The following is a 17,607-nucleotide window of genomic DNA, read 5'->3' as shown; positions in this document are numbered from 1 at the left end:
CAGCCAGATAGATTGTTGTGTAACCTGGCAACTCCGACGATTTTACAAAAATCAGCATCAAGTCAGACAATATAAGGAAAAATTTTATTTTCAACAGAGGAGATATCCCTCCAGATGTATGGAAAGCCAATTTGAACCAACCAGAACAGCACGGTAGTATGGCAGTTGCTTAACAATTACACAGACTAACCATTGCCAAATGTTTGTTTTTATTATAATTATTTTTTATACATTTTCTCTTGAAGAAAGGGGAGTAACGCCCTCATGGAGTTCAAAAAAATGAGTGATCAAGTTTTAATTGGGAAATGCAATGATGCCATTAATCACTATCTATGGCTCCAAGTCCTCTCATTAGAAAAATCTCACGCCCCTTTTACTTTGTTTCTTCCCTCTATCCCCCAAAGATCACACACCTAGATTTTGCAACGGTTAAAGCATTTGAGTTTCCCGCCACCCCATTCAATTTTCCCAAGCCCTTCTCCTCATATGATAATGCAACCATCTTTCACACATCCAATTTCAATTCCTTTTACGCTAATTTACTCGACAGTTCGACCCGAAATGCCCACTTAACCCAAATCCATGCTAAGTTACTCCTTCTTGGTATCCATCATAACGGTTTTTTAATCACAAAACTCATAAACTCGGCTGTGAACCTCGGAGAAATCAGCTATGCACGTAAAGTGTTCGACGAATTTCCTGACCCAGATGTCTTTTTATGGAATGCAATCATTAGAGGATATTCTAAGTATAACATGTTTGCCAATGCTATTGAAATGTATTCAAGAATGCAAGTTTTATGGGTTAGTCCTGATGGTTATACTCTCCCTCATGTTCTTAAAGCTTGTGGTGGGTTACCAGGTTTTGATATGGGGCGGCGTGTTCATGGGCAGATATTCAGGCTTGGGTTTGAAAAAGATGTATTTGTGCAAAATGGGATTGTTGCATTTTATGCGAAATGTGGGAAAATTGAGAGTGCTAAGGTTGTTTTTGATGGGTTAGAGCTTAGGAATGTTGTTTCTTGGACTTCAATGATTTCGGGGTATGCTCAGAATGGACAGCCTATGGAGGCTTTAAGGGTTTTTGATGAAATGAGGAAAATGGGTGTAATGCCAGATTGGGTTGCTCTTGTGAGTGTTATTAGGGCGCATACAGATGTAGAGGATTTGGAACATGGGAAATCTATTCATGGTTGTGTGATTAAGATGGGGCTTGAATTGGAGCCTGACTTGCTCATTGCGTTGACTGCAATGTATGCAAAATGTGGGCAAGTAATGGTTGCCAGGTCCTTTTTTGATCAAATGAAGGTTCCTAATTTGATTTTGTGGAATGCCATGATCTCTGGTTATGCAAAGAATGGCTATGCTGAGGAAGCTGTAGAGCTTTTCCGCAAGATGATTTCCAACAATATCAGAACAGATTCAATAACTGCTAGGTGTGCTGTTGTAGCTTGTTCACAAGTTGGTTCTCTTGGGTTGGCTGGATGGATGGACAATTATATCAGTAAAAGTGAGCATCGAGACGATATTTTTGTCTACTCAGCTCTTATTGATATGTTTGCAAAATGTGGAAGTGTTGATATGGCCCGTATGGTCTTTGATAGAACACTTGAGAAAGATGTTGTCGTGTGGAGTGCTATGATTGTGGGCTATGGATTGCATGGTAGGGGGCGAGAAGCCTTGGACCTTTACCAATTAATGAAGCAAGCTGGTGTCTGCCCTAATGATGTCACTTTTCTTGGACTTCTCACAGCTTGCAACCATTCAGGTTTTGTAGGGGATGGATGGCGACTTTTCCACAGTATGAAAGACTATGGCATTGAGCCCCGCCACCAGCATTATGCTTGTGTGGTTGATCTTCTTGGACGTGGTGGCTATCTAGATCAAGCTTATGATTTCATTATGAACATGCCAATAGAACCAGGTGTATCTGTGTGGGGAGCACTTTTAAGTGCTTGCAAGATTTATCGCCATGTGACACTTGGAGAGTATGCTGCAGAACAGCTTTTCTCACTAGAATCTTATAATACAGGGCATTATGTGCAGCTCTCCAATCTCTATGCTTCTGCCAGAATGTGGGATCGTGTAGCAAAGGTACGAGTTATGATGAAGGAGAAGGGACTAAGCAAGGACCTGGGATATAGTTTGATTGAGATCAATGGGAAACTTCAAGCATTTCGTGTAGGTGACAAGTCACATCCACAATCTAAGGAGATTTATGAAGAACTTGAGTCATTAGAGAGAAGGTTAAAGCAAGCTGGATTTATTCCACATACAGATTCTTCCTTGCATGATTTGAATTATGAAGAGATGGAGGAAACCCTTTGTAATCATAGTGAAAGATTAGCAATTGCCTTTGGGCTAATAAGTACTGCACCAGGAACTACACTTAGGATAACGAAGAATCTCCGGGCATGTATTAATTGTCATTCAGCCACCAAGCTTATCTCGAAGCTTGTTAACCGGGAGATAGTTGTTAGGGATGCAAACCGTTTTCATCATTTTAAAGATGGAGTTTGTTCTTGTGGAGATTATTGGTAAGAGGCACAAGCTGTTTACATTTAGCATGAGCATTCTGGTGTTCAGCTCATCTATATGAAGGCAGTTTATAATCGTTTTATGAAATTTAGCTTTGTATCTGATATGAAATCGAGAAATCAGGTTACTTGCACAAATTCTTTTTGGTCTGATGACTGTGGTACAAAACGAAGGCAATCCTCCTCTTCCTTGAATTTCTTATGAGCATCTTCGAGGAGATCAGGATGCACAAATATTCCTAACAAGATTTGAGTGGTCAGTTCACTTCCTACCGCATCATATGCCAGATTTCATTTTCCAATGAAAGGAAGGAAGGATGCCTTTGCATGTTGCAGCCAGCAGGCAAGTGATAATATAAAAACTGTAAATTAGTACTTTTAACCTGAATCGTGAGTAGGTTTGTTTGATTTAACTAGTGTCTATAGTCTTTTGTGATAGGAAAATGACATTTATCATTAATAGTGCTGAAAACGTTTGAAATTCATGTTGAATCAGATGAAAAGTACCTCTGAATTTAAGAGCACTAACACTAATAACTTTACATTGTTAGCAAAGGAGTATATGTCATTGTTATGTATAAACAGTGATAAAGTCAATTAGCCGAGGCTAATTAATTATTTTCACCTACCTTACAGATAGAAATTTGCATTCAGATTCTTCTTTGGCCAACTTTAAACAAGACTAAAACAAAATGCCTCCCCTGGTGGAGATCAACATAATGATATAGTTTCATCTAGAACTCTAGAACAAATTTGATTTCATGACAGCATGTCATATATCTTCAGCCTACAGAAACATTTTAGTGGATCACATAACTGTACCAAAAAAATAGTGGATCCTATAATATCTCTGTAAAGAATATGATTGTTTTTGCCTTTGTATAACTTGCTCAATAAGGCAAAAAATTCAACCCAGGTCCCTGCTCATTATTCTCAGCATTGAAAACCCTATAAGAACTTTTGGGAGGCTATGGATTCCAAGGCCCCATATAGAAAAATAGGTATGGTGGTTTTCTGCCTTGCTGCTAGACTTGTGAAATTAAAAATGTTTTTTAAGCCATCAAAGGTTGAAATTCCCCATGGAAAGAAAAGATATGGTTCATTCCCTTGACCTTTGAAGTAGAGAATTAGTCCATCCTACTAACTTTCTTTATTCCCCAAAAAGTTAAGGCTAAAGTTACCAGATGCCAAATATATGCTGATATCCTGCATCATAATTTTGGTTAATTGACAAATTACATTAAGTTGGCATTTAGAATAGGCCAAAGAGTAGTGCCTTTTACTTGGATGAATTTTTGATTAGTTGTGATTAAGACTGTATAATAATTTAAAAGATTGCAGATCAAACCTGCAAGACAAAAAGAAATAAAAGAAAAAGATGGAATTTTGGATTTGATCTACTTCTTGAAGCAAGTAGAGGGTGGTTGTCCTTATAAAAACTTGATGCAGCCTCCTATTTCGGAATGGGTCAGTAATATAGAACTGGTGAAGTAATTTCTGTTAAGAATGGAGAAGTTTTTAACTTCCCTCAGAGGCTTCCAATATTCTAAGCCATTGTTAACATCAGATGCAGGAATGTTGGGAGTCTTCGAGGGAAATTGAAGACTGACTCTTTGAGCTCGGTGATGCTTCTGTTCTGATGAGTGATTATTAAAAAAATGCTTTTGCGTCTTTCTTGATGGACTTGGAAGAACAAGCATGCTCTTAACATGTGCTTGCCTCTCCAGTCTCCGCTAATTTTGTTGAACTCTTGTTTCTGATATATGCAAATATATGCATAGCATGTATGAACTAAGGTCCAAAATTTTTTAGTTCAGGATTGGAGCTACTGGATGAGGTATGCTTGCTATTTGTTGTATTTTTTTTATATGGTTAATAACATATTTTAGACTTGGATGTGCATTTTCTATGAGTAAACTTGTATGATCTTGGTGCCTTTTTTATATACGTTTGTTAAGCCATGAATGCTACAGTTATTTCATCTTCCCACTGAAGGGTAAAAATTATGTTTTCAGAGAATGTGACAAGTCCAGTATGTTTATCAGAACAAATCTTTTGAGATAGCAATGGCTCGCACCAAGGCAGAGAGCATTTGGCCCAAGCTATATCTTTGATGGCCTGGAAAAGAGAAAGAGACAATCTTTTTAGTTTATGATCTGTCTACAGCATTATTGTAGAGCTATGACATTATCATCTGGAAGACAAATTATTTATATTGTTCAGTGTCTTGCTAGACTCAATAACATGAGATGGATGGTGGGAATATTAATCACCAGGTTCTATGAACAAGGTTGAATTGCACTCTTTATCTTCAGTTTGGCTCATGAACAGGCCATGAAAATCCTTAAAAACTTTACATGTTAGAAAATTTCAAACCTATAAAAGTGTTCTCAAGAAACAAATTAATTTACTTAATGCATTAGCCACAGAAGCCCGTTTTATTGATATTAATATCAATGTTTAAAGATTTTATCCTATTCGTCTGCAAAATTATGTGATTGACTGGTTATAATAGGAGACATTTTCATTGCTTGTAAGTCAAGTAGCAGTGCAAGTTGCAAACTGATGCTAAAATCTGGCGCTCTCTGATCAACTTGTTTGGTTATTTGCAGTTGTAAACTCATGTTCTCATCTGCCAATTAGGTATGCTTTTCAAGAATTATTTCTCCTTTTTATACTTTTACAACAAAAAATACATGTAGTCAATTTTTAATTGCAATCACAAACAATTTTCGACTTGAAAATTATATCTACCAAGTATTTTTTCTGTAAGAAAGCTTGTAAATTGTAATGTCTGACATTAGAATTGTTTCCCTTCACTTTGTAGATTTAATGTGCGGTAAATCCTCTCAATATTTTAACTCTGTATCATTGTTTGGTTGAAGATCTTGAAAGTGAAACTGTGCATAAGAAAGGGATTGAGCTTATCTCCAAAATGCCACCCTAAACTAGTTTGAATCAACTGATAATCAATCCTCAATAATAATGCATTTATCAAAGGATTTCTCTTCATTGTCACTGTCTGTGTATCATCTATTCATGCAGAAATGTCTTGTCACTGGCAATTGGTTCCAAGAGACCATTGTTGCTTCTACCTTGTAGATTTGTTTTACAATGAGATTTTTATTCTCAATGTACAGTTGCTAAACATGAGATGATTGTAGTTTGCAGCAACCTTGGGATGATTATTGCAAGTTGATTACTGCCAGTAACTAACAAACTGTTGCTGCTGTCTGCAGAGGGTTTCTGGGTGCTTTAAATAGCATGTCGTGTATAGTTTGCACATGTACTAATGGCTTCTCTCTCTGTGTCTCTAGTAATAGTAGCATGCAGGTGATAAGATAATCACATCCATTGATTGGTTTCAGTGACCATGCTACACTGCTGGCGGTGATGAAATGTATTCTTCCTTCATCTTTTCCTTTTCCTCTCAGGGCAAGTTTTTGCTGTAAAAGTTATGCCTGTCAATCTAAGGTACTCGTTCTGATTTTGTGATGTATGAATTGTTTTGAAGTAAGAAAAGAAATCTAAAAGTGTAAAATTTCCAATTTGGAAATGCTTTTCCATGTCCATACGTATCTCAAACAAGGCAAATTTTAGGTGCTGAATGTGTTCACTCAAGCTTAACTGAGAGAAGTTGGAAATGAGGAAAATTGGAGTATAGCCAAAATCTCAGGGCTGAGAACTGTCAAAACCTCCTGGAAAGTGGAAATGATGGAGTATATGACAGTTTAAAGCCTTGGGAAATGGGAAATAATGTTGCATAATTTAGTGAAGTTCGAGTGAGTATACGTCGAACTGCTTTTAGTTGCAAGAGCTTGCCAGTATTTTATCGCTAATACTAAAGCAATATACTGAAAGTTTGGCTTCGTTGCTGTTGTGGTCTGAAAAGTGGAGATACAGTACGAAGTTAAAGGTATCCAGTAATCACTTGTGAGTATTCTCATTCAGTTTCTGTACATATATACCTATGATTCAAGAGCTAAACTCATAACGTTATACAGATAAAAATGCCTCATTTCTTCGTTCAATTAATTTAACTCAAAAGATTATGCTTTTCTTTGGCATGTAAAAACAGGTTTCTGGTGATCAGTTTCAAGTATAATCTGGTTAGATCTTTCTTTAGCATGGAGTAATTGGAATCTATGTCACTCTGACTCTTGATTTTTTTTTTTTTGAAAATATTCATGTCAGATACATATCCGATGAAAATGTATTTGGAGTTTAGACGATTCAAATATATGAAAAAAAACTTTTTAAAGGATTTTGAATGCATTTATGTTGAACATATACGTACTTATATCTGACACTCACTTCCAAATTCGAGTAACAAAGATCGGAATGTAAGGAAGGCAAGATGTTGGATGGTGAAGAGCTGTAGTTACTCTCATAACCTACAAACAAGAAGCTGCCATCATAGTCGATTTGAGCTCATGGATGTGGTTAACAAACCAGCAAAAGAAAAAGAAAACAAGGGGAAAATATCTAATAAAATTCATGCTAGGCATTGGATAGATCTAACGACATGGATACACAGTAGAACGTAACCCCTCATTTCCTTGAATCCCAGTTTTGTTTTCAAATGAAGGAAAAGAAGCACACCTTTGCATAACTTGCAGGGGGAGAAGTTCAGGTGAAAGTATTGCCAAAAACTGTGTTATCGGTAGGTTTAAGTCATTTAACTGGAACTTTCGGTTGGTTTCTGTAATTTCAATAGCATCCGTTCTGAAGCAGAATTGTGTAAATAATCTGTGACTTTTTCATAATATTTTATTTATCACATTTTTAAGTTATTTTAAATCTATTCATATTCGTCGGCACACCATTGAAAAGTGAATGGAATATTAGTAAAAATTTGTTAAGTGGTGCATGTTTAGATGGACATACATGTGGTAAATTCCGTCAATATTCTTAATGGTATGTTAATAAATGAAAACAATTAAATTTAAATAAATTTAACAGGTCATGGTTAAAAAAAGTTAAATTTTAATGTCAAAGATGAAAATATGGCAAAGTGATAGTTTGGGAGTAATGGTGCAATCTGCTCCACAGTCTGCTATGGTACCTCAGCTAGGTGGATAAATTTTGCAGGGTCAAAAAAGTTAAAAACATTTTAAGAGAAACCTAGTGATGGAAGGTTGGAAATGAGATGGTCAGATGGACCAATTTTGCTAGCAATAATATGAAGAAAACTTTTCTCTTGATTGAGTTACAAACAAATAAGAATACAGTTTTAGGGTTTCAGCTTAGATCAATACCATGATTTCAAGGGATTCTGAGGGCTGCAAGCTGTATATATACATATCTGTCATCTATAACAAGGCCAGATAATATCTGTGCGCAAGGAATATGCTTGTTTTAGCCTTTGCTCAACTTGTTCAATATGGTAAAAAATAGCAACCCGGGGTTGTTGGCCATTATTCTTCACTGCTTCAAATCCCTTACAAAAACATCTTGTAGTCAATGGATTCCAAGGCCACTGTAAATGAATAGGTATAGTGGTTTCCTGTCCTTGCTAATAGATTTGCCAAATTAACAATGCATTTAGTACCCATCAAAGGTTGAAATTCCCTTCGGAAAAAGAAAAAAATATTGCACATTCTCTTGACCCTTCAAGTATAGCATTGGTCAATATGTACAAAACCCTTTTCTTTATTCCCCAAACTTTATCCTACGGTTAATTATCAGATTCCAAGCACATGTGGTTTTCCATGGCGCCTAATAATCTTGGCAAACTATACAATTACATTAAGTGGATATCAAATTATATCAAAGTATAGAATAATTATTATGCATGGCTGGAAAATTTGATCACTTGAGAGTTGAGATCAACAACATATATATATATATTTGTATGTATGTATATATAATAGTATTAAAAGATGCAAATCAAACCTGAAAAACAAAAGTAATTACACAAAGGAACAAATGCTAATAAACTGCGAATCTGATTGATTTCTTTAGACAAATAAAGGGTGACTATCTATCCTTATATAAACCCTATGCAACCTCTTACTTTTGGTGTAGGATATGTAGAATGGTTAAATCTTGCTTAGCTAGATTGAATAGATAAGCTTTTAACAACCCTCAAAGGCTTCCGATAGTCCTAGTTAGCATCAACTTGGGGATGTCGATGGGGAACATTGGAAGTCTTTGAGGCTATATTAAAGGCTTACTCTTGGAGCTGGCTAGGTGATGCTTCTGTGTCCCAAATGAGGAGATTATTTATAAGCTTTTGCACTGTTACGAATGGAGTATAGGTCGAGCTCCTACAATTCGGGTTACTTGTTAAAGTATGAGATGCATGCAGTCAATTCCATCTCTTCCATTCGCTGACAATAAACCCTAATCCATCATGCATGAGGATGAGGTACGTGTTTCTACTTTCTAAGTTTCATTGACAAACCTGAAAAACGCATGCCCATGTACCATTTGATCAACTCAACGTGTAATCCTCAAAGGTTTGGCCATGGAGACAATATTTGTTATTTGGACTCATCTTCTTGGATATATATATGGGTAACTAATGAGTATTAATTTAATCTTAATGAATAAATCATCTTTTTGATCACTTAACTTTTCAAGATTAATTTTTTTTGAGCACTTTATTTTGAAAAATAATGGTTTGATCACCAATATTTATAAGTATTTTTCGTTTTGGTTATTTAGCCATTAAAGAATAACAAGTCTCCCTTTAAAACATAGGACTGAAAAATCAAAATTATTAAAAAAATACTTCAAGAAGTCTATCATTGTCACTTTTTTTTACCAAAAAAAAATTATTTGCTCTCACTGATTATTTATTTATGTGTACAAAATGGTTATTAAACATAAATCTTAAAGATATAATAGAACTCGGTGATTAACTACATGTTGCATTGAAAAAATCTATCAACTGAGCATTTGTCAATGTAAGACAAGATGATCGTGCTCCTACAAAGTTTTTCTGAAGCAAAATGTTATGAAAGAAATTTGCAAATTACTTGTAGGAAGAGGAGAGATTGGTCGCAAATAAGATTTTGTATTTTTTAAAGAAATAATAAAAATCTTATTTATAAACAAAGATATGTCTGAAAATCAAAAGAGTTCTATATATAGATAAAAATATGTCTATTTATAGAAACACTACTTTTTGAACAAAGATAATTTCTTGAATATATTTAGCAATTTTTTTGAACAATATAAATGTGCAAGACTTTCTTCCTTTCATTGTTTTTAATTTAAGATTGTGTCCCGAACTATTATTGTTGGTCGACAGAGATAGGGGAAGCTTGTTTTGTAAATGAGATTGAAGCAGTGGAGTTGATTTGGGTCTAAAGGATAAACATTTGTCTTACTTGCATCATGATTGCAATCCTCCACCTTTGTTCATGGATACATTTGGAGCAACAATATTATGTTGAATTCTGATTTAGAGGCACAGCTACACTAATGGGAAAGCATCCAGGGGAGGAGCTGCTATCATCATCTTGTTCCCACGATATAATGTTAGGAAATGTATTAGATCCAAGGAATCAAATATATTGTTGTACAAATAACTTCCCTGCTGCTGCATTAGCCTTTGCAGGCTTACACTTGAAGCCTAAGTCCAGACCAACAATGATATTTATGGAACATAAATCAATTCTGATAAAATATAATTTGAATTTGGTTTTGCATAAATCTGTACCTTTCCTAGTTTGCAGGCATGTTGGAAACGTTATTCATCGGTACATGATAGAGAAATCCATTGGGTATTGAGTGATGCAATGGATAGCAATCCTCTCCTATCTTGAGTCCCACCCAACCATCCCAAAATTCAAAACCAAAACTTCCATATTTACATGACATCTCAAGTTTTACCTGTTGATATGCCACCGTTGAGACTTTTGTGTACAACCATTAATGATATTGTTACTGAGAAATAGAGATTAGATAATGAAGAAACCAAAAAAAAAAGAAAAATGGGTTTCTATGTGCTGTTCTTCTGAAGATAGTTTGTTGTTCAGAGGGTACAACAGTGTCACAAATTGACTTCCTCAGAGCTTGGATGATTTTATAAACTAGTGAAAATTCTCATAATTGGAATGTAACCTGAAAAGGATCTAAGCATCCCACGTTCAGAGAGAAGAGAGGTATCTGCATGCACCGTACTTGACATCACTCTGAATAATAAAAATTGAACCACAACAAAACTAAATGTTACTTTACAATCACAATCAAGAGCAGATTAAACCCGTATAGCTTTACAATCTAGTCATAAATGAATTTTGACCCCAAATGAAAAGGGTTTGAAAGAATGAGGCCTGCACACTATCAGTGCCAGGTGAATCAAAATTACAATGTTCTGCAGAAGAATGCCCTACATCATTCAACATATACACCAGACAACGGGTGAACAATCCACTATTTTGCTATACGAAGAAGGATTTATACCAAATCTCCGAACCTGAGATGAAAGCAAAAGCAAAAGACATAGTTTGCGATTTGAAAAACATGAGTTACGCTTTTTCTGAAATGTAATAAAAATCAGATAGATAATACTAACACACAAAACCATTACTATACTGTTCAGAGTCAGAGCAGCTGTGCAGTATTGTTGTTTCCTAACTGAGAAAATGCAGTTGTTTTTGCTTCTCAGTTTAGATGCTTAAAGACCATTCAATATGTATAAATAGAAACCAGGCCATGGTTTAACTCCATAGTGAACATTTAGGATAACTTTAAACAAAGACTAATTAATGAAGTTAATAAGAGGAAAAACAAAAATGCAGGGCTTCCCACAAATTAAGTTAATAAGAGGAAAAACAAAAATGCAGGGCTTCCCACAAATTAACTTAAAAAGTGACACTGGGAAGCTCAAACATTATCACAGATTATGTCCTAAAAGAACCCTGCATGGTATAATTAGCCACTTGAATCTTCAAATGGCGTATAAATGCACTGACACTGATTAATATGCAATACATCCTAGCAAATAGCAATGCTGAATAAAGCATGCATTTCCACCTAACAACAATCTTATTACTAACACTGAAAGTAACTATTATTGAGTTTCCTTCAATATGCATTTTCAGCTAGCCTTTCTCTAACCATAAATTAGCTGAGAGGCCCAATGGTTGAATTATAGAGTAAAGCAAGATTAGTTCAATGTCAAAGCAGCTGAATGTTATATGTCTATGTTTCAGTTACAAGACATTCGCTTGAAGACTTCACTCAACTACTGCAATGTTTCAAGAAGCTCATTATTGTGTTATTGCTTTAAATTTTAAACACTTTGTCACTGGATCTAATGAGTAACAACCAGTATACCCTGCAAATAGGCTTCTATAAGATGTAAGATGTCCTATTTGTGATAGTCAACACCCAACCATGAGCCAATTTCATTAAGTAAATGAACTCAATACTAAATTATGTAGTCCAAAAAGGAAAAGAAACTGAATTTCAGAATTTACACGGGATACTTGTTGAAAATTTTAGTTTCTACAACATGTTCAAATTTATTCGACTATGTTTCTTAAAGCATTTCATCACTCCAATTACCTACTTTATCTAAAAGTCAAATTTTGGTTGTCAAACAGATTTCAACCTTTGTAAAGGCTTCACCTCATTATCAGGAACTACATTCTAAATGACAAAAGGAAAGAAATTCAATTACATATATCCATGAGAAATAAAAAAGAATTTAGCAAATGGACACAATTGAAAATCAATTTTATTAATAGTTCTACAAAAATAAATTAATTCCCTTCAAAAGCAGGTTGTACCTCAAGATAAGATGACAAGTCCAAGATACATGGCTCCAGCAAGAAATAAAAACGATATCATTCCCCTGCAAGCAGTGTTCAAAATAATATGTAAGCAGCAAAACAGAAGTAATTATGAATATTTATACTCTTGCACATCATATGCAGTATGCTCATATATCACTATTCATGGTCTTGCAAAGCTTAAAGTCTCACCATATAAATCCCCATCCAACTCCATTGCAAGGGCAAGGACAAATTTCTGCAAACTTCTCAGCATCACTGGAGTGAACTCTTCGAGATATTAGATCATCATAGATATCTGTGAAAATTATATTCAAGTCATATTATACTTAGTTCTTAACTCTGACAACAATCAATTGACAGATCTAAATAGAAGGAAGCATAAATATGAAGTGAAAAGAAGAGGAAGAAGAATCAGTAAATACATACCATAAACTGAAAACAAACTGTTCATGACACCTACAATTTCCAAGTTAGACATAAGCCACACTTCATTTTCATAGATGAGATGAGAAAATGAAATTATTCTATGGAAAAAGAGAAGGAAAAATATGATAAGAGAAGCCTCTACCGATGAATAGAATGACGTAGCGGAGAATTCGAACTTTTGTCTTTTCTTGCAAAAGCCAAATTATAGCAAGGAAAACAATAAATCCTGAGGAATCCAATTTATAAATAAAAAAATTATAAGCAGTTAAACTCATGAATAAAAGAATACAAGTCATCACCAGGTTATGACGGCACTCACCAATGCAAAGTCCTCGAAGTGTCCACTGTATGAACAATCATACACAAAAAATAATTTAAAAGCTTGAGAGCTCTCTTCTAAAGAATATAAATTAAAAATGGAAAGAAAGAAAGCAGCATCTACGTATGAATACCAATTTTGATTAGGAAATATCATCTCCTTGACATCTTACATTTTTAGCATAAAAGAGCACAACAACCAGAGCAAGAAGAAAACAACCAGCAGCTATTCTTGCAGTGAGGAGATTTGTGGATGCAAGAATCAAAGCCATTCCCCAAAATGATGAGCCAAGATCTGGATGCAAAGCAATTATAAAACCATTAATGCCACTAAACCAGCTTGCATTGGATAAAGATCACATGGTAGGAAAAGGATTCAATAAAAACTTTGAAAAGAATGGTAAATTAATTTACAGAAAAAGGGGAACGGAAAAGTAAAGGAAAATGAAGTCTGAATCTTCAATGTTCCTACATAAAAGCTGTAAAGCAAGAAAATATGTGAGCCCATAACTCAAGAAAGGATGAGTTGCCCTTGCAGTGCAAGATCAAGAACATGGCAGAATACAGGCAGTCAGCCACCAAAAACTTGCACTCAAGTAGACATGTCTTGACACATTATATACTGATTACACACAATAATAATTATATTTTCATTAAAAGGGAAGGGAGAAAGCAGAACTGGAGGAGAGCAGTTTCTTATGCGAATCAAGCTAATGGGTCTTTAAATAAACTGCCTAATAAACATGTGTTTGCCATATACTTTCTTCCATTGACTTCATCAAACATATCATGAAAAACAAGGGTGTCTTCTGATAAGAAAATACTTACATCCAGCCGGCAAGATCAACCAATATACACCACCACGTGTCTGTGTCACCCCACCTTCATTTGCATGAACCTGGATCCCTTCTACCTGCATGTTCAGTAAAAGGGAATATTGATCATAGAGCACACAATAACGAAAAACCAAAATTTAGCAAGATGAGTTGTCATTAAATTAGGCCAACCAAAACAAAGAAAACAATTTGCAATTCTATTCATAGCAATTAGAAGGGCACCAATTATAATAAATTTTTTATGCTTATATAAGCACTTTGTCATTTTTTGGTAAAATACTGCACTATTTACTTCATTTATGAAGACGTTAAAAATTTTAACAATAAAAAATGGTTAAGTGGCATAACAAACTGACCTCTAACACTGTGATCACAGGCTATAGACAAGACTGTGAAATACCATAAAATATGTGTAACAATATTATATAAATGTGCATTGGTCCCATAGATTGAAAAGGGTATTTAAAATGATGAACAGAGAATATATGCAATGTAATTATTGATTCACAAACAACTGGCACAGGATCATATTTTCGATGTGCTTGATGCCATAATAAAGGAGTAAAAGTCTAACAAATCCTTAATGCAGCTTAAGATAGAGAACAACTTAATGAATTTCACCATATATATAATGCTTGCATTATGAAAATATAGAAATCAAACAAGGATAGATTCCTTTTAAATACCTATTCAATTAGCCAAAAAGGCCCAAGAATACTAGAATCTTTGATCGATCCAAAGACTAAGTTATTTTTGCAAATTAATAACAAAATCAAGCTTAGTTATCTAAGATATTCTTCTTTGTCTTTTTATTTGGGGAGGTTGCTTTCAGTATGAAAGTAGAGCAGAGGGTCATATATGATCAGAAGAGCCAGTTATATTATATCCCATAAAACTGAGTTCATAATCAATCAAACCAGGAAAAAGCTATCCTTATCTTCATCTGACCATCTCACAAAAAATATAAATGAAAAGAAGAACAAATAGTTGGAGTCAAACATTGAAACCATGTTTCAGCCATTACATGATGTGTGATAAAGGTAAGAGCTTCTTACGTGACCACAGGTAAGTTTGCAAGCGATTGCATGACTTGCTTCATGCAAGAATACTGTAATGAGCTTAAAAGGCATCAATACTACTGTCCTCCATAGCTACAACAACCAGGGGGAAATTAGGTCAAATCATAAAGTTGAGCAAACAAAGGCAAACAGTTCATAATTCAGGAAGAAAAAAAAAAGGAAAGAAATTTATTATGCAAGTCAATTCTATCAAATTTGCCCAATTATCTATACAACAGTACCATACCGTTGAAAGAAATTCATGCTTTTCAGAAAAAAAGAAGTCGAAAGAACTTCATTTTAAGTGAAAAAACCTTATCTTTTAACTTAAGTCAGCTAAAATGAATCCTCCTAGAGAGTTCCTTAAATCTAAAAGATTTACCCAAGTTCGATCATAGACCATATCAGTTCATGTAACCAAGATTAAGCACAAAGTATTCATCACATCACCTTCTTTCTTCATTATATCCTTCTCCAAAACCCATAACCACAACCACAACAATCTCATCTCAGCAACTCCTTTTTCTTCTTTTCTTTCTTTCCTTAAGCTCCTATGGCATATTTTGTTGTTTTTTCTTTTAATTTCTAAATGTTGGATTCATTTAGATCACATCTATCTTACTCTTATGAACATTTTCCCAATTATTGTTACAAAATTTATCACGAATAAATGAGCCCCAGAATTCCTCCAATTTGCAGATCGCGAAAAATGGCAACATTCATTAACTATTAACCCAATTGAAATCAGCATCAATCATTTCTCAATAACAAGAAACAATTTTAACTAAAACTAACAATTATGGTTTAGTCAACTAAACCACAAATGCTGTTTTTGACTCACTCTCTCAACCATCAAATAAACATAACTAAGGGACTCTTACAAAATTTACTTTCTTTTTTTTCTTTAAGCTTTTTTCAACAACCAAAAACAGAGCAGAGTAAACAATGATGTTTATATCAAGAGAAAAATCAAGAAAGAAACTTACAGCAAGAATGACAACAGTGAAGACACCAATCGTCACCATAAAGGTGACTTGGTCATGGTTGCAGCAACTTTTCAACTCCCAATTCGCCATTTTCTCTCTTCACTTTAAAAAACTTAGGGGTGTTTGTTTGGGGTTTGCGAAAGTGAGAGAGAAAAGATGGAAAGAAAACGAAAGAAAGTTCGCAGAGGTAAAGAAAAAAGGAAGAAGAGAACTGGGTTTAGTCTTTTCTGTTTTTATATTGTTGATTGAAATGTCAGAGGACCAATTGCGTGTAATTTTTGTCTCTGTTTTGTGCTTCTATTGACTTGGTTGTCGTAGGAGAGGACTAAGTCATGATTGGGCAAATGTCTGTCAATTATATTTCTAGTTTTGTTTATGAGGAAGAATTAGACAAAGGATAATGGAAATAAAAAAAAAAATGAGAGTTTGTTCCATGGAGAGAAATATTTATGAAGAAGGATATTGATCTTTCATAATTATAAACAAGGATATCCTAATTTTAAGTCCTTTACTGCAAAAAAAAATTCATAAAAAAAATCAATGAAACAATCATAAAATTAAATGAAAACTTACGTGATGATATTTAAATTTATGATTTAAAGATTTTACAATTTTTTTTATTATTATTAAATTAAGATTTGATCCATCGATAAATGAATTAAATCAAAGATTAAAATCATAATAAATCACAGAATATTGATTAATTGAAGAAGGACATTGAAGGCTGTGAAGGTTCTAGAAAGAATTCAACCAAAAATCTTGCAACTACTCTGGACAAATTTGACAAAGTAAACATGTTGGAAGCAGTTTGCCTAAATTTGAAAATGTAAAACATGAAGGTTTATGGTGACTTAGCTACTTATAAAATTATCAATTATGAAATATTCTTACATGTAAGAAAACCATAAATTTCATCTCTGTATTCTCTTCTAGACTGTCATTACAGGCAATCAGCAATTATATATTCATGTCCGACACATCTACAAAACAAAGATCCGGACATCATCTGACAGAACTTAAAAAAAATTGAATGTGCTCATGCCACATACTAATATCCGACATACACTCATCCTAGGTCCGAGTAACATAGTTATAATTGTACAAAAACTACGATTTGTTATACTTTGTCAATATTTCATGGTCTCAACCTTGTCGATTAAGTCAATTTAATACCATTGAATTCTAGAAAGGGAAAGAAATAATGGGTTTTAAGTGTATTTTCTGAACTGAAATTAACCAGCCTGTGCTTTTGTTTGTAGTCTCGAGTTCCAAGTTGATTTTGGTTAATTATTGCGAAATTATACTACATCAACCTCCACTGATTCTTTATTCATCAGTTGGATAGTTACAATAGCTCGATTCATTGAATTTTATAATCATTTATGCTGCTGAAGGTTCATCAAGCAGCCCCTTCTAATCAATTCGTACCAGCCTGTGATGATTTAAATGAACTTTCAATTCAAGTATATTAATACATCAAAGGTAACAGTTTCTTTACAATTAGAGTTTAAGCCTTGAAGGATTCTATCTCAGTTGCTACAGTTTTTGTTACTAATATTCTGGAGCTAAACTTCACCGGTGCAGCAGAAAGAAATGCTATATCTTCTCCTCTGTTGTTTCCTCCTTGCACTGAAGTTAGCATTTTCCGATGAGGTGAATGATCTTCGTTATTACACATGTGTGATACTCACAACT

At 34.3% G+C, this 17,607-nt stretch overlaps 2 protein-coding genes across 3 annotated transcripts; one reads left to right on the top strand and one right to left on the bottom strand.

Moving 5' to 3' along the window:
* The first annotated feature begins 81 nt into the window (after positions 1-81).
* MEF22 (mitochondrial editing factor 22) lies at positions 82-6,446 on the top strand. 2 transcript variants are annotated; one of them, XM_089785171.1, is made up of 3 exons: positions 82-2,879; positions 4,552-4,826; positions 5,149-6,446. In XM_089785171.1, the coding sequence occupies exon 1, from the start codon at positions 333-335 to the stop codon at positions 2,538-2,540; it is 2,208 nt and encodes a 735-aa protein (XP_089641297.1). In that variant the 5' UTR covers positions 82-332; the 3' UTR covers positions 2,541-2,879; positions 4,552-4,826; positions 5,149-6,446. The 2 variants fall into 2 exon arrangements, with proteins under 2 accessions (XP_089641297.1, XP_089641296.1); XM_089785170.1 differs by having other exon boundaries at positions 4,552-6,446.
* A 4,235-nt stretch (positions 6,447-10,681) lies between these two features.
* LOC110426084 (peptidase M50B-like protein) lies at positions 10,682-16,327 on the bottom strand. Its single transcript, XM_021441175.2, has 10 exons — positions 15,913-16,327; positions 14,924-15,019; positions 13,861-13,945; positions 13,206-13,327; positions 13,034-13,058; positions 12,857-12,940; positions 12,715-12,744; positions 12,478-12,583; positions 12,283-12,347; positions 10,682-10,964 (listed from the first exon to the last, which is right to left on the bottom strand). Exons 1-9 carry the CDS (start codon positions 16,000-16,002, stop codon positions 12,284-12,286), a joined length of 702 nt encoding a protein of 233 aa, XP_021296850.1. The 5' UTR covers positions 16,003-16,327; the 3' UTR covers positions 10,682-10,964; position 12,283.
* Between the last annotated feature and the right edge of the window lie 1,280 nt (positions 16,328-17,607).

This window comes from Theobroma umbraticum, unplaced genomic scaffold, assembly GCF_002168275.2.
Source record: "Theobroma umbraticum cultivar Fairchild unplaced genomic scaffold, ASM216827v3 scaffold_12.1, whole genome shotgun sequence".
Classification (NCBI taxonomy): domain Eukaryota; kingdom Viridiplantae; phylum Streptophyta; class Magnoliopsida; order Malvales; family Malvaceae; genus Theobroma; species Theobroma umbraticum.
Note: the sequence above shows the minus strand (reverse complement) of the source record. Positions and strands in the feature narration are given on the sequence as shown.

Coding starts and splice junctions, on each gene's coding strand:
- MEF22 (XM_089785171.1), top strand. CDS start 333: ATGGCTCCAAGTCCTCTCATTAGAAAAATCTCACGCCCCTTTTACTTT.
- LOC110426084 (XM_021441175.2), bottom strand. CDS start 16,002: ATGGCGAATTGGGAGTTGAAAAGTTGCTGCAACCATGACCAAGTCACC. Junction 13,059..13,205: donor TGCTCTTTTATGCTAAAAAT/GTAAGATGTCAA, acceptor TTGTTCATACAG/TGGACACTTCGAGGACTTTG. Junction 12,348..12,477: donor GTTGGATGGGGATTTATATG/GTGAGACTTTAA, acceptor CACTGCTTGCAG/GGGAATGATATCGTTTTTAT.